At 29.7% G+C, this 16,441-nt stretch overlaps 1 protein-coding gene across 1 annotated transcript in view; it reads right to left on the bottom strand.

Moving 5' to 3' along the window:
* The window catches only part of cv-2 (crosveinless 2-secreting protein), a 234,315-nt gene that overhangs the window by 79,601 nt on the left and 138,273 nt on the right, over positions 1-16,441 (bottom strand). Inside the window, exon 3 of the mRNA XM_075311125.1 lies at positions 2,446-2,528. Coding sequence (XP_075167240.1) covers positions 2,446-2,528 — 83 coding nt within the window. The remainder of the gene's footprint in view (positions 1-2,445; positions 2,529-16,441) is intronic.

Genomic DNA, 16,441 nt, shown 5'->3' on the forward strand with positions numbered 1-16,441 from the left:
TAAAATTTTATATAGAAATAAAATAAAGACAAAATATTCTATAGAAAAAAAATTTATGATAATTCTGATAATTGGTTGATAGTTTTGCTGCAAGTAGAGGATGCTGATGAGGAAGGTGGTAATTCCGAAACAGCTGTACATCCAACCATCTTGCAGTCTATAGGGCTTTGTCCAAATAAATTTGACAAGCATACTTTTCCTCTGTTGGTTAAGCTACACTTGTAGTTTAATCAATGCATGGCTTTAAGCTGAGATCAAAAACAACAATAACGAAATAAAATTTTGACAAAATCTTTTGTAGAAATAAAATTAAGAAAAAAATTTCAACAAAAAATTTCAAGAAAAATTTTTATGGAACTCTTCTATGTAAATAAATTTTAGACACAATTTTCTATATAAATGAAATTCTGACAAAGTGAAAAAGTTTGTTATAGAAATAATATTTAGGCAGAATTTCTATAGAAACAAAATTTTGATAATTTTTTTTAGAAATAAAACTTTGAGAAAATTTTCTTTATAAATAAAATTTTTGAGAATTTTCTGTGGAAATAAAATTTAGAAAAATTTTCTATAGAAATAAAATTTTGACAAAAATTCTACAGAAATAAAATTTTGACAAATTTTATAATGAAATAAAATATTGACAACACTTTCTACAGAAATAAAATTTAGAAAAAAATTTATATGAAAATAAAATTAGGACAAAATTTTCTATAAAAATAACATTTTGACAAAATTTTCTATAGAAATAAAATTTTGCCTAGAAATAAAATTTTGACAAATTTTCTATAGATATAAAATTTTAACAAAATTTTCTATAGAAATAAAATTTTGATAAAATTTTGCCTAGAAATAAAATTTTGACAAAATTTTCTACAGAAACAAGTATATACGGCCGTAAGTAAGCCAGGCCGAAACTTATGTACCCTCCACCATGGATTGCGTAAAAACTTCTTCTAAACACTGCCATCCACAATCGAATTACTTGAGTTGCGGTAACGCTTGCCGATGGCAATGTATCTCAAAATCTCCTAACACCGTCTTCTAAATTGTAAGTCAGTCCATACGTGGTATATATTAAATCAAAAAAGACCGATTAAATACGTATATAATTCAGTTTGACTAAATTTTCTAAAAAAAAAAAATTATGACAAAATTTTCTATAGAAATAAAATTTTAACAAAATTTTCTATAAAAATAATATTTTCACAAAATTTTCTATAGAAATAAAATATTGACAAAATTTTCTATAGAAATGAAATTATAACAAAATTTTCTATAGAAATGAAATTTTAACAAAATTTTCTATAGAAATAAAATTTTAACAAAATTCTCTATAGAAATAAAATTTTAACAAAATTTTCTATAGAAATAAAATTTTGGTAGATTATTTTTGGCTCGAGTGGCTACCATGATTATGAACCGATATGGACCAATTTTTGTGTGATTGGAGATCGGAGATAGACCGATATGGACCAATTTGGTATGGTTGTTAGCGGCCATATACCAACACCATGTTCCACATTTGAACCGGATCGGATGAATTTTGTTCCTCCAAAATTGTTCCAACAAAATTTTCTATAGAAATAAAATTGGAAAAAATTTTCTATAGAAATACAATTTTGACAAATTTTCTATAGAAATAAAATTTTGGTAGATTATTTTTGGCTCGAGTGGCAACCATGGTTAAGGACCGATATGAACCAATTTTTGTGTGATTGGAGATCGGTGATAGACCGATATGGTTCAATTTGGTAGGTTATTAGCGGCCATATACCAACACCAAGTTCCACATTTGAACCGGATCGGGTGAATTTTGTTCCTCCAAGAGGCTCCGGAGGACAAATCTGGAAAACGGTTAATATGGGGGCTATATATAGTTATGGACCGATATGGACCAATATCGTCGAGTCAATATCGTCGATTTTGATCGAGTTCGGCACACGGATGGACACACTAAATATAAGAGGCATAAAGCATTTTCATTTCCAAAAAGGAAAATTAAAAATTTCAGGACAAAATATGTTAAGTCGTCATTCTAAATATGTTGCCCAAAAATTCGCCAAAATGTCAATAAAATATATTATGTCACTTCCGACAACATTATGTCATATTCATCTATCATTGATCTTTAATCTATGAAAAGGCCTTACTGCATAAGTTATGAGGTCTTTATCTCATTTTCTACTGTTTCATATTCAAGCATTCATGTTCTACTAAATGTATGGACATTTTGGCCATGTCTCTAGTTTCTTTATAGATTTTCCTTTCAAAATTCCATTATAGATTTTGTTGTTTTTTTTTCTTACTATATTTTATATTAGAAATTGATATCCTAGTATAAATGTGGCTTTGGCAAAGAGACTTATTGAGATATTTAGGATTTTATAAATCTTCAAGTATTTATTTTTTATGAATAACAACAAAAAGAATAAACTAACTCACCTGGCAGGAACATTTAAAGCATTTGGAATTTCGCACAGTAACATTAATTTCCTCATTTTCATTGGAACATGATTGGAGAACACCTGGAAAAGAAAATACAAAGATGGTAAATGTTATACGAAACTAATAAAAAAAATTGGAATTCAAACTTTCTTTTGACACTAATGTATTAATTTTGAATATCTTTAAAATTATGCAAAATAAATACTTTAGTGTCCAAAAATCATACTTTAAAAAAATATATTGATATCCAGAGAATTTGAAATTTATTTCTGTAAGGATTTTGCTATTGATTCAAAGTCAAAGATATGGCTTCATAACAAAAGAAAACTTCAAAAGTTTTGGTAAAAAGATAATTTTGAATATTAAGGAAAAACAGTAATGTAATGACTTTCCAGTTATCCAAAATATGTTATTATTATATCAGCCGCATATCCATATATTGCATTTTTATAGTAGCAATCACATACAAATTTAATCGAAGCAGTGTAATTTATTGTTTTATATTTTCTTAAACAAAATATTACTTTGAAAATTTACTACTGATCATATTAACACGTAAAAAATGCAACCACCCACCACACTCCCCCACCCACTCTAACTATTTCCATCGTTTACGTATACAAAATACAATTATATTACTCCCATAGCTTTAACTCACTTTCTTCTCACTGTCACTGCTCTCCAAATGACTCTCAAGCATAATTCCCTATGCCAGCATAAAAAAACTACACCCACACCCACACGCTACAACAAACCAAATAAGAACTCTCGCTCTCACTCTCAAACTACAACACAACAACGACAACAACGTCAATAATAAAAATAATAAAAATGCAACTAAAAATGCACTAAAAATGCATTAATTTAAAAAATTAAAACGATTCTACATATTTACAGAAAATTACCTTTCATTTGATACCAAATTTAGCACACAATACCCTCTCACACGCCCACAATATGTACCCAAAAAAAAGTGTAGCGTATTAATATATAAAAATAAGAATTAAAATCATTAATTTTTCCAGACGCTTAGTTCAGAACGAAACAAACTATTGGCAAGAAACTTGGCACAAGTAGCTGTAGGTAGGATGATACTTATATCGGATAATTTCGAGGTTTGACTTTTTCAGCCTCTTGGAGGAGCAAATTTCATCTGATCCGGTTTAAATTTGTTTTGTAATGTTAGCAAATACCCTTTTAAAGCCATGTAAAGCAGGTCCTTAATTACATATAGCCCCCATATAAATCCTCAGATGTGACTTCCGTATGCTCTTACATACCACAAAAAAAAAAAAATTTGTCTTCAATCACGAAATTAATGTTCCAATTAAACTTTAATTGAATTTTTTTTTAAATTCAATTAAAATTTTAATTGGAAAATTTTATAATGGGTTATATTTTATATGCCAAAAAATAAAAATAAAAACGATGTATAACGTAATTATTTTTTTTAGAAAAATATTTAATAAAAAAATTGCCGCTGGTGAGATTTGAACCAGCATTCTTTATTTTGTTCATTCATAATAAAGAAGAACATCTCAGGAAGTAGTCAACATGTCATGCCGTGGTGTCATATTAGTTTCATATCACAAACATTTGAATAGATGTTTTGTCGCATTGTGTTCAATAGCGTTTGTGGCTGAGTGTGCTAAGGCCTTCTGTTATGGTGCCAACAGACCCGGGTTCAACCCACGGTGGAAGCGAAGAAGTTTTTCAATTTGTAAAAATTACATGATAAGAAAATAAAAGTGTAGCAAAAAATACTAATAAAAATAAAAAGTGAAATTGGAAAAAAATTTTGTTATTTTAGTTTTTTTTTCTTTTAATTTCTTTATCCAAATGAACTTCCAAGGTACAGCTTCTAAAGCCATGCAAAGGATCCAAAAATGTAGTACTTCTTTCCCACGACAAGCCCATATAAAATTCATCGGAGCTCATATAAAATACAAGTTTGCACTACTTCTGGATCACAAATTGGGGATCCAAACTACTTTTTTGGAAGCTCTTGTTTTGCTGGGTAATTATTATTTACTTTTTTTTAAGCAAATTTATAAAATTTCTTTTAAATATTTTTTTATTTATATGCAAAGGCACGTGTCGCTGGAATCTTCGTTATTATTTCTTATAAAGAATAAATATAGCGAGTTATTTCAAATTAATTTGATTAATAGTTCTAACAAGTATATACGGCCGTAAGTTCGGCCAGGCCGAAGCTTATGTACCCTCCACCATGGATTGCGTAGAAACTTCTACTGAAGACTGTCATCGAATTACTTGGGTTGCGGTAACACTTGCCGATGACAAGGTATCTTAAAACTTCCTAACACCGTAATATATACCACATAGTCCATACGTGTTATATATTAAACTAAAAAAGGTCGATTAAATATATTAAGTTTAGAGTTTCTATAGAAATAAAATTTGAAATAGAAGTAAAATTTGGAAAAAAAATTTCTATAGAAATAAAATTTGGAAAAAAATTTCTATAGAAATAAAATTTTGACAAAATTTTCTACAGAAACAAAATTTTGACAAAATTTTCTACAGAAATAAAATTTTGACAAATTTTCTATAGAAATTTAATTTTGACCAAATTTTCTATAGAAATAAAATATTGACAAAATTTTCTATAGAAATAAAATTTTGACAAAATTTTCTATAGAAATAAAATTTCGACAAAACTTTCTACAGAAATAAAATTTTGACAAAATTTTCTATAGAAATAAAATTTGGAAAAAATTTTCTATAGAAATAAAATTTGGAAAAAATTTTCTATAGAAATAACATTTTGACAAAATTTTCTAGCGAAATAAAATTTTGACAAAAATTTCTATAGAAATAAAATTTTGACAAAATTTTCTATAGAAATAAAATTTTGACAAAATTTTCTATAGAAATAAAATTTTGACAAAATTTTCTATAGAAATAACATTTTGACAATGTTTTCTGTAAAAATAAAATTTTGGTAGATTATTTTTGGCTCGAGTGGCAACCATGATTATGAACCGATATGGACCAATTTTTGTGTGATTGGGGATCGGCTATATACAACTATAGACCGATACGGACCAATTTTGGCATGGTTATTAGCGGCCTTATACTAACACCATGTTCCAAATTTCAACCGGATCGGATGAATTTTGCTCCTCCAAGAGGCTCCGGAGGACAAATCTGGGGATCGGCTTATATGGGGGCTATATATAATTATGGACCGATATGGACCAATTCTTGCGTGTTTGTTAGAGACCACATTCTAACACCATGTTCCAAATTTCAACCGGATCGGATGACTTGTGCTCCTCTAAGAGGCTCCTGAGTCAAATCTGGGGATCGGTTTATATGGGGGCTATATATAATTATGGGCCGATGTGGACCAATTTTTGCATGGTCATTAGAGAACATATACCAACACCATGTATCAGCCGGATCGGATGAAATTTGTTTCTCTTAGAGGCTCCGCAAGCCAAATCGGGGATCGGTTTATATGGGGGCTATAAATATTTATGGACCGATATGGACCAATTCTTGCATGGTTGTTAGATACCATATACTAACACCACGTACCAAATTTCAACCGGATCGGATGAATTTTGCTCCTCTAAGAGGCTCCGGAGGTCAAATCTGGGGATCGGCTTATATGGGGGCTATATATAATTATGGACCGATATGGACAAATTTTGGCATGGTTGTTAGAGACAATATACTAATACCACGTTGCAAATTTCAACCGGATCAGATGAATTTTGCTCCTCCAAGAGGCTCCTGAGATCAAATCTGGGGAACGGTTTATATGGGAGATATATATAATTATGGACAGATGTGGACCAATTTTTGCATGGTCATTAGAGAACATATACCAACACCATGTACCAAATTTCAGCAGGATCGGATAAAATTTGGTTCTCTTAGAGGCTCCGCAAGCCAAATCGGGGGATCGGTTTATATGGGGGATATATATAGTTATGGACCGATATGGACCAATTTTTGCATGGTCATTAGAGAACATATACTAACACCATGTACCAAATTTCAGCCGGATCGGATGAATTTTGCTACTCTAAGAGGCTCCGGAGATCAAATCTGGGGATCGACTTATATGGGGGCTTTATATAATTATGGACCGATATGGACCAATTTTGGCATGGTTGTTAAAGACAATATACTAACACCATGTACCAAATTTCAACCGGATCGGATGAAATTTGCTTCGCTTAGAGCAATCGCAAGCCAAATTTGGGGGTCTGTTTATGTGGGGGCTATACGTAAAAGTGGACCGATATGGACCCATTATTTCATGGTTATTAGATACCATATACTGACACCATGTACCAAATTTCAGCCGGACCGGATGAAATTTGCTTCTTTAGAGCAATCGGAAGACAAATTTGGGGACCGTTTATATGGGGGCTATACGTAAAAGTGGACCGATATGGACCATTTGCAATAACAACTACTTGTGCCAAGTGCCAAGTTTCAAGTCGATAGCTTGTTTCGTTCGAAAGTTAGCGTGATTTCATCAGACGGACGGACGGACATGCTCAGATCGACTCAGAATTTCACCACGACCCAGAATATATATACTTTATGGGGTCTTAGATCAATATTTCGATGTGTTACAAACGGAATGACAAAGTTAATATACCCCCATCCTATGGTGGAGGGTATAATATTCTATTTCTAAAACACGATCCATTGCTAGCACTCGCAACGTGGCACAGTAAGACATCGCTTTTTAGCATATTAATATGTCTATGGAATTCTCATCAAAGGACTGCCTGCTGTGAAAAAAAGATTTGAACAACAATCCCTTGGAGCTAATTAATGTTAATGTATTGAACAACAAAATTTCAATTATTATTGAGTTGTTTGTACATGAGACCCATTACAGATTGACCTAGAGTGCTGATTTTATTAGCGATGATTTTATTTTTTTCTTATGCCCATATCCATTGTGTGAGGTTACACCAACTTGATGATAATTGAATTGAAACAGCTGGAGAAATATTTAAACCATGGGTGGTGCAATTAATACTAATGGGACCAATGTGATAACATATGCACGAAGGAAAACCGGTAAATTAAAACAATTATCGATGTGTTCATACTATAAAACACTGCATAACTAAGAACTTTGGGACTAAACAAGAATTTGAGGGCATATGTATAACCTCACTGTAGTTTGAAAATACCCTTTCACTTGATACCCGAAAAATGTACCAATGATATGGACTGATATTGGGCAACTATTATATCTGCAAAAAGGACGAAGTATACACAGAAAAAATGTAAACTATGTTATGGCAAAAAAAAAAAAAAATGAACTATCTCGTGCGAAAAGTGAACTAAACTGAATTTTTAGATTAATTAAATTAAGAAAAAATTTCTGACATTTTTGGATTTTTTAATTATCATTTATGAAATGCATCCTTTTCGAATAGTAAAAATTAACTGAAAACAAAAACATTCTTAGGCGCCAGATCATTGGCATTTTAACCACTCTGTAGTTAATTTTTACTTTTTCTTTGAGAAGTCTACGAAAAACTTATCTTGCTTTAGTTAGCAGTGAACCATTTTGTATGACATTGAAATTTTACTGACATAAAGTTTATAAAAAATTTTGTGACATACTTGGAATAAAGAAAAATTCGTTGGTCTGTGGAAATTTTTTTTTGTACCAAATATTTTAAAAATAAACTAACGCACAATACATTTTTCGACTTAGCAGTGACGATTTTACAGGAAAAATGTGGGTATTTTGGCCACTTTTGTCCAAATCGGAAAAAGGAGGAGAATATCGGTGAGTGCATTTTAAACATTTTTTTTGCTCATAAGAACCAATCATTATTATACTTACATCCTATCCTTTATGTTCACTCATATTAGTCCAGTTCATTTATTCATTTAAGTGTATTACTCACAACACCATTTGTTAATGTATTATATATCCAATTAATAATTAAATATATTATAATGAATTTTTATAAAATTTAAGTTTTCCAATATATCACGAAAGGTGGGGGGGCCAAAGTAGAGAAACACTGCGATGGGCTGAATATTCCTCGAATTCAACAAGGTAGGGCTGATAAACACCTTAAGTTGGCACTCTCAGTTAACTTCGCCAATTTTTATTTTTTTCTCTCTCTCTCTCTCTCTATCCTTTTAATACCCACACACGAGCTATGTCAAGTACTCTCATTTATGTGAACGGGCTCAATCCTATTTCTAACGGCAAAGAATCATCCCCATGACTGAGCACGGCTGGGGCCAGGAGATAGCCAATGCCGAAGGAAATAGGACCGAATAGATCGTTCGTCACACCCTATAAGTGCACATCGGGCGAAAGATATATATGTGAGCTATATCTAAATCTGAACAGATTTCATCCAAAATTAATAGGGTTCTATTCTGACCCTTGAGCCAAATTTGAAGTCGACTGGACTTAAACTGCGACCTGGGCTTTGAAAAAATGTGCACAGACAAATGGTCAAGGCTATATCGAGTCAGAACCAGGGCTGTGGAGTCGTGCCAATTTTGTTCGAATCCGACTCCAGCATTTTTCATCAGCTCGACTCCGGGTAATATAACTAAATCTCATTTTAATACCACTAATTTGTAGTTCTATTGTGGGGGTACCGTAAGTGGATCGATATAAAGTATCGTATTTATATGTGTGCACAAAAAAGGTCTTAATTTCACATTAGATGCCAATTGAACTCTATATTTCAAATTTAGGGCAATGTTTAATAAATAAAATAGTGGTATAAATACCCATCATAATATGAAAAAGATAACAACAGTATATGTATTTGTGGACCAAAATTATTGATACTATCTCAAATCCTTTAAATTTGTTGCGAGCTATATAAAGGTTTATACTCCCATCGAATATAAACCTAAATCGAGTTAGACAAAATTGTATATACTTCTACAAAATCTATATACTTAAATTAAATCTAACGTTATGGGACGTAACACAATTTTAACAAAAAATAAAAATGCAAGGAAAGTCTAAAGTCGGGCGAGCCGATTATAATATACTCTGCACAACTTTGTATTTAGATCTACATTTTGATAAAATCTCAAATCAGACTGCTACAAAATCTCGGGCAATATTTGGGAAATTTTTATAATTTATAATTTCGCAAAAATGCATTTATGATTCATTCATTGAAAATTTCAAATTTGAAAATTTGAGTCATTTCTACAAGTTTTCGACTTAGCCGTGATTATGAGTGAGCATACAATTTTGGAAAATTATTGTCCAATGATAAAATTTTGCAAAATTTTATATAGAAATAAAATTTTGCAAAATATTCTACAGAAACAAAATTTTGACTAAATTTTCTATACAAATAAAATTTTGGCAAAATTTTTTATAGAAAACAAAATTTTGACCAAATATATAGAAATAAAATTTTAAATAAAATTTTTATAGAAATAAAAGTTGGCAATTTTTTTCTTAGAAATAAAAGTTTGAAAAAATTATCAATAGAAATACAATTAAAAAAATTGTGTTGCAAACAAAATTTTGCAAAATTTTCTATAGAAAAAAAATTTTGCAAAATATTCTATAGAAACAAAATTTTGACTAAATTTTCTATAGAAATAAAATTTTGTCTAAATTTTATATAGAAAAAATATTTCTATAGTAATAAAATTTTGAATACATTTTTGTACCCTTCACCACTACTGTGGTACAGGGTATAATAAGTTTGTGCATTTGTATGTAACGCCAAGAAGGAAAAGTCTGAGACCCATCGTTTAGTATACCGATCGTCTTAGAATTAAATTCTGAGTCGATTTAGCGATGTCCGTCTGTCTGTCTGTCCGTCTGTCTGTCTGTCTGTCTGTCTGTTGATGTATTTTTGTGTGCAAAGTACAGCTCGCAGTTTGGTATGGGTTCCTGTTTCGGCTCAAAGACGATCCCTATTGATTTTGGAAAAAATCGGTTCGGATTTAGATATAGCTGTCATATATATTTTTCACCGATCTGGTCATAATTGGCGTGTATATCAACCGATCTTCCTCAAATTCCGTACATCCCAATATTTTATGAGTCTCGAAAAACTTGCCAAATATCATCCAAATCGGTTCAGATTTAGATATAGCTCCCATATATAGCTTTCGCCCGATTTACACTCCTTTGTCCACAGAGGCCAATTTTTTGCTCCGATTTAGTTTAAAATTTTGCACAGGGAGTAGAATTAGCATTATAGCTATGCGTGTCAAATTTGGTGGAAATCGGTTCAGATTTAGATATAGCTCCCATATATAGCTTTCGTCCGATTTACACTCATATGACCACAGAGGCCAATCTTTTACCCCGATTTAATTGAAATTTTGCACAGGGAGTAGAATGAGCATTGTAGCTATGCGTGCCAAATTTGGTTGAAATCGGTTCAGATTTAGATATAGCTCCCATATATAGCTTTCGCCCGATTTACACTCATATGACCACAGAGGCTAATTTTTTGCTCCGATTTAGTTGAAATTTTTGCACAGGGAGTAGAATTATCATTGTTGCTATGCGTGCCAAATTTGGTTGAAATCGGTTCAGATTTAGATATAGCTCCCATATATATGTTTTTCTGATTTCGACAAAAATGGTCAAAATAGCAACATTTTCCTTGTAAAATCGCCACTGCTTAGTCGAATAGTTGAAAAAATGACTCTAATTTTCTTAAACTTCTAATACATATATATCGAGCGATACATCATAAATAAACTTTTGCGAAGTTTCCTTAAGATTGCTTCAGATTTAAATGTTTCCCATATTTTTTTAATAACATTGTGTTCCACCCTAGCCCATTAGCCGACTTAAATTTTGAGTCTATAGATTTTGTAAAAGTCTATCAAATTCTGTCCAAATCGAGTGATATTTAAATGTATGTATTTGGGACAAACCTTTATATATAGCACCCAACACATTTGACAGGTGTGATATGGTATCGAAAATTTAGATCTATAAAGTGGTGCAGGGTATAGTATAGTCGGCGCCGCCCGTCTTTAGACTTTCCTTACTTGTTTATATACAGTGAGTATCAGTAAGAAAAAAAAATTGAGAAAATATGCTATAGAAATAAAATTTGACAATTTTTTCTTATAGAAATAAAATTTTGAAAAAATCATCAATAAAAATTACAATTTTAGAAAATTTTTGTGTAGTAAATAAAATTCTGCAAAATACTCTACAGAAACAAACTTTTGACTAAATTTTCTATAGAAATAAAATTTTGACCAAATTTTCTAATAAAAAAAATCTATTACTATAAAATTTTGGAAAAAAATTTTCTTTAGAAATAAAATGTTGACCAAATTTTCTAATAAAAAAATCTATTACTATAAAATTTTGGCAAAATTTTCTATAGAAATAAAATTTTGACTTACATTTTGATAGAAATAAAATTATCAATAGAAATAAAATTTTGAAAAAAATTTTGTGTAATAAACAAAATCTTGCAAAATTTTCTATAGAATTTTCTATAGAAAAATTTGTCAAAATTTAATTTCTATAGAAAATGTTGTCAAAATTTTAGTTCTATAGAAAATTTTGTCAAAATATTATTTCTATCGAAGTTTTTGTCAAAATTGTATTTCTATAGACAAAATTTGTCAAAATTTTATTTCTATAGAAAATTTTGTCAAAACTGTATTTCTATAGACAAAATTTGTCGAAGTATTATCTCTATAGAAAATTTTATTTCTATAAAAAATTTTGTCAAAATTTTATTTCTATAGAAAATTTTATTTCTATGTAAAATTTTTTCAACATTTTATTTCTATAGAAAATTTTGTCAAAATTTTATTTCTATAGAAAATTTTGTCAAAATTTTATTTCTATAAAAAATTTTGTCAAAATAATATCTCTATAGGAAATTTTGTCAAAATTTTATTTCTACACAATATTTTTTTAAATTTTATTTCTATAGAAAATTTTGTCAAAATTTTATTTCTATCGAGAGTTTTGTCAATATTTTATTTCTATAGAAAATTTTGTCAAAATTTTATTTCTATCGAAAATTATGTCAAAATTTTATTTTTATAAAAAAAATTTTGTCACAATTTTATTTCTATAGAAAATTATGTGAAAATTTTATTTCTATAGAAAATTTCGTCAAAATTTTATTTCTAAAGAAAATTTTGTCAAAATTTTATTTCTATAGAAAATTTTGTCAAAATTTTATTTCTATAAAAAATTTCGTCAAAATTGTATTTCTATAGAAAATTTTACCAAAATTTTTTTTCTACAAAAATTTTGAAAAAATTATATTTCTATAGAAAACTTTGTCAATATCTTATTTCTAAGATCAAATTTGTCAAAATTTATTTCTATAGAAAATTTTGTCAAAATTTTATTTCTATCTAAAATTTTGTCAAAATTTTATTTCTATAGAAAATTTTGTCAAAATATTATTTCTATAGAAAATTTTGTCAAAATTTTATTTCTATAGAAATTTTTTTAAAAATTTTAGTTCTATAGAAAATTTTGGCAAAATTTATTTGTCAAAATTTTATTTCTATAGAAAATTTTGTAAAAATTTTAGTTCTATAGAAAATTTTGGCAAAATTTTATTTCTATAGAAAATTTAGTCAAAATTATATTTCTATAGAAAATTTTGTCAAAATTTTATTTCTATCGAAAATTTTGTCAAAATAATATTTCTATAGAAAATTTTGTCAAAATTTTATTTCTATAGAAAATTTTTTCGAATTTGTTTTTTTTATTGGTATTCCAGGTACAGATTCCCTTAATGTCATATTGCATCTCTTGGGAATATTGTCAAAATCTTAATCCACTGACGGTACTTAGGGATTAATGGAAGTATATTTAAATTATGTCAGCAATTACTATTTAACAAAAGTCCCATAGAGTAAACGATTAATGTTATTCCGTTTCTGTTAGCTTTGATAAAATAAAAATAAATATAATCGTATTCATGAAATACAGTGAAACCTTTCTAACTTGTACACTCTGAAAACCGGACACCTCTCAAAAGTAGGCAATTTTCATCAAACGCTTGTTGTATTAACAAATTTTAAATTTATCTCTTATAACTGGGCAGCTCCCAATTGTGGACCAAATTTAGGCGATCGTGGGTGTCTACCTTTGAAAGGTTTCACTGTAATTTTCACATATCCATACTCTTGAGAAACAAACGAATAAAAAAGAACAGACAAACAAACAGCCATTGAACAAAGTCAATCGTCATCGTTCCGTCTTTGTGTTTTTTTTTTTCTTTTCAATTTTGTATTTTTTTGTTTCTTCACAAATTATCCGTAAAATAAGTGTGTACATAAACTTTTTTGTTATTATTATTTTTGTTTTGTTATTGTTTTTTTATTATATGTGCTTTTTTATGGCTTGCCGCAACATTTTTGATGAAGGAGTCACTTCTCATCATATGGGGAATTTCCAATTGAATTTTGTTATATGCGTGGGTTGTTAGATTAACCGACATGGACCACCTGCGTTGGCCAATACACGCGCCAAGTCTGTTGGCTTGTGTCTATCTTGCATTTTTTTTGTGGTAACGTTAACAAACAAACTTCATCTAATCGACAAAGAAATATTGAAAATTGCCAAATTTGAAATTATAAAGAAATCTATGTTTACCACATTTGTGATCTTGTTAAATTAATAGCGACCATCTGCTAGAAGTCACTAACAATCGGTAGCAAATTTCAGCAAATTGTGGGAATTTTTTATTAATTAGATTTTAGTGATGCGGGATTAATATCAGAAGGCGTAAAATATTTCATATAAAATATTAGTAGCAATACTACAAACAAGCCCAGATTCCAATGACTCTTAATTTATGTAAAGAGACGTTTATCCCTCTATGGTAAGATCGTGATATTTCGATTAACTATTAGATTAAAGAGACTTTTATAAATAATTTTTGCAAATGCATAATTTTAAAATTTTTTCTAATTATTGCCAGGTAGTTTTTATGAAATATGAAAGTGCCATCCTTTATGATGACAGCTATAATTTAATTTAATTTTAAATGTACATTTATATATTAACTATAACTGGCTCTGTTTTACGAGCTAAATACATGTCGTATATACATTTTTTTTAGTTTAAAAAAATATGTTCAAGTTCAAAAAATCAAAATCATTGTTAGTTTTCCACATAGAGTCTTGGGTCTTGGTAGCTCCTTCTCTCTCTCTCTCTCTCTCTTTTTCAAATGATATTTTTGTGTTCGCAAATCGGTATACATTAATATCTACCCAACATACACATGGCGTAGCGAGTATGTGTACTGATGTACATGCTACTCACATAAAGCATAGGTGATTACATAGATTTGTCAGTTCCATGATATTTTCTAGTGATTTTTTTTCTGAAAGCGTCAGTTCCAGAGAGTAATTTGCTTTTGTTTCGTTCTATGTAATTTATAATATTCGATTGAATTCATTTATAATATATGATTACATCTCCGAATATGAGTGAATGTTGGGATATACTCTCTCATGAGTACTATTCTTCTTTCTCTGACACTCTTACGAAATGCCTTTGTAATTAGTTGATTTTAGTTAAATTTTGTCCAATGTGATCAAATGTTCCTTATTTGAATAATGTCTTTCTTACTTTAATGACGTGAACTAAAAATGTAAAAAAGGTGCATATAAATATAGTAAACAATGTTACTAAAACATAAAATACCTAATATTTCCCTAAAATGGGGGAAATTTGCTTAAATTGAGTTCATAAGTCACTCAAATTAGTAAATTTTACTAAAATTGTACCTGTCTTGAACTTCGGATAGCCAAAGACGATCAAGAAGAATAAGACTAAATGTGGGTATAAAGTTCAATAACCGTACCCATAAGTTCAATGTAAACTAAAGCAGGAGAGAATTTTCGCACCAGTCCCAAAAATAGAAAGAATGAACTACTGTATGATTAAAATGGTCATAATTTGGAGCCAATGATTTTCTGATTTACTTTTAGTTCATTTTTTTTCTTCTATGAGAGGGTGTGGATACGTGAGTTGTAGTTACAAAAAACAACAGGGCAATACATTTTCCTGGTTTTAATAACGCTTTGTGGAAATCTCCAAATGTGGAGTATAATTTAGTTCAATTTTCGCACGACGTAGTTCATTAAGTGTGTGAAACAATTTACTTTTTTCTGTATAGATGTTTTATCTCAAAAAAACGTCATTCATCATAATTCCCAATTAAACTCACCATGATTTTCACTGTTTGAGCTTTAAAATTGTCAAATTGATCGTCATTTTAGTATAATCTGAAAAATGCTCTCTACCTTCAGCGTATACATAAAATATTTATGAAGGAGTTCTATATGCATTTCAAATAGGCTCTCCGAGAAGATAATAAGATCATAATGTAGCCACACTAATCATACCATGGTACAACAATGTTTGTAGTTTGAAAGACAACACAAACAAACCATTGCTCTTAACAAATGAGTGCACTAAGTATGTCTCCAAGAGTTCATGCTTTACATGAGTACCACGTATGTAAATTTGTTTTATGATCTATTTTCTGTTTGTTTGATTTTCAATGCTGGTATTAGTGTTGCATTTAACGATGCCTTCATTTGTGGGGGATAACGAAGATATTTCATTCGTTTAATATTTGCCGGCTGCCAGCTTGTTAGCATTGTGACTAGAGCAATGATTATAACGGTACTCTATGCAAATAAACAACACAAATTAAGCGCCACTTCACAAAAGAAAAACAACAACCCAACATTTTAAGATTCTTTGACAAAACACTAAACAAACAAGACGGCGTTTGTACCACTCTAAGACTCTCAGTGCATTTATGGCGGGTGGTCGGCATATCATAGGGAAAATTTTTCAAACATTTGTATCTTTTTCAAATAACAACAAAATCATAAGAAATATAACCGATGACTGGTAAAGAGCCATTGCATATCATAGGCCATGACAGCGAAAGCGAGAGAGAGGAATTAGAAGGAGACGGTGTGTTTTTGCAGTTGGTAGGATTTTATATTATTT

This window comes from Haematobia irritans, chromosome 5 (genome assembly GCF_050003625.1).
Source record: "Haematobia irritans isolate KBUSLIRL chromosome 5, ASM5000362v1, whole genome shotgun sequence".
Taxonomy (NCBI): domain Eukaryota; kingdom Metazoa; phylum Arthropoda; class Insecta; order Diptera; family Muscidae; genus Haematobia; species Haematobia irritans.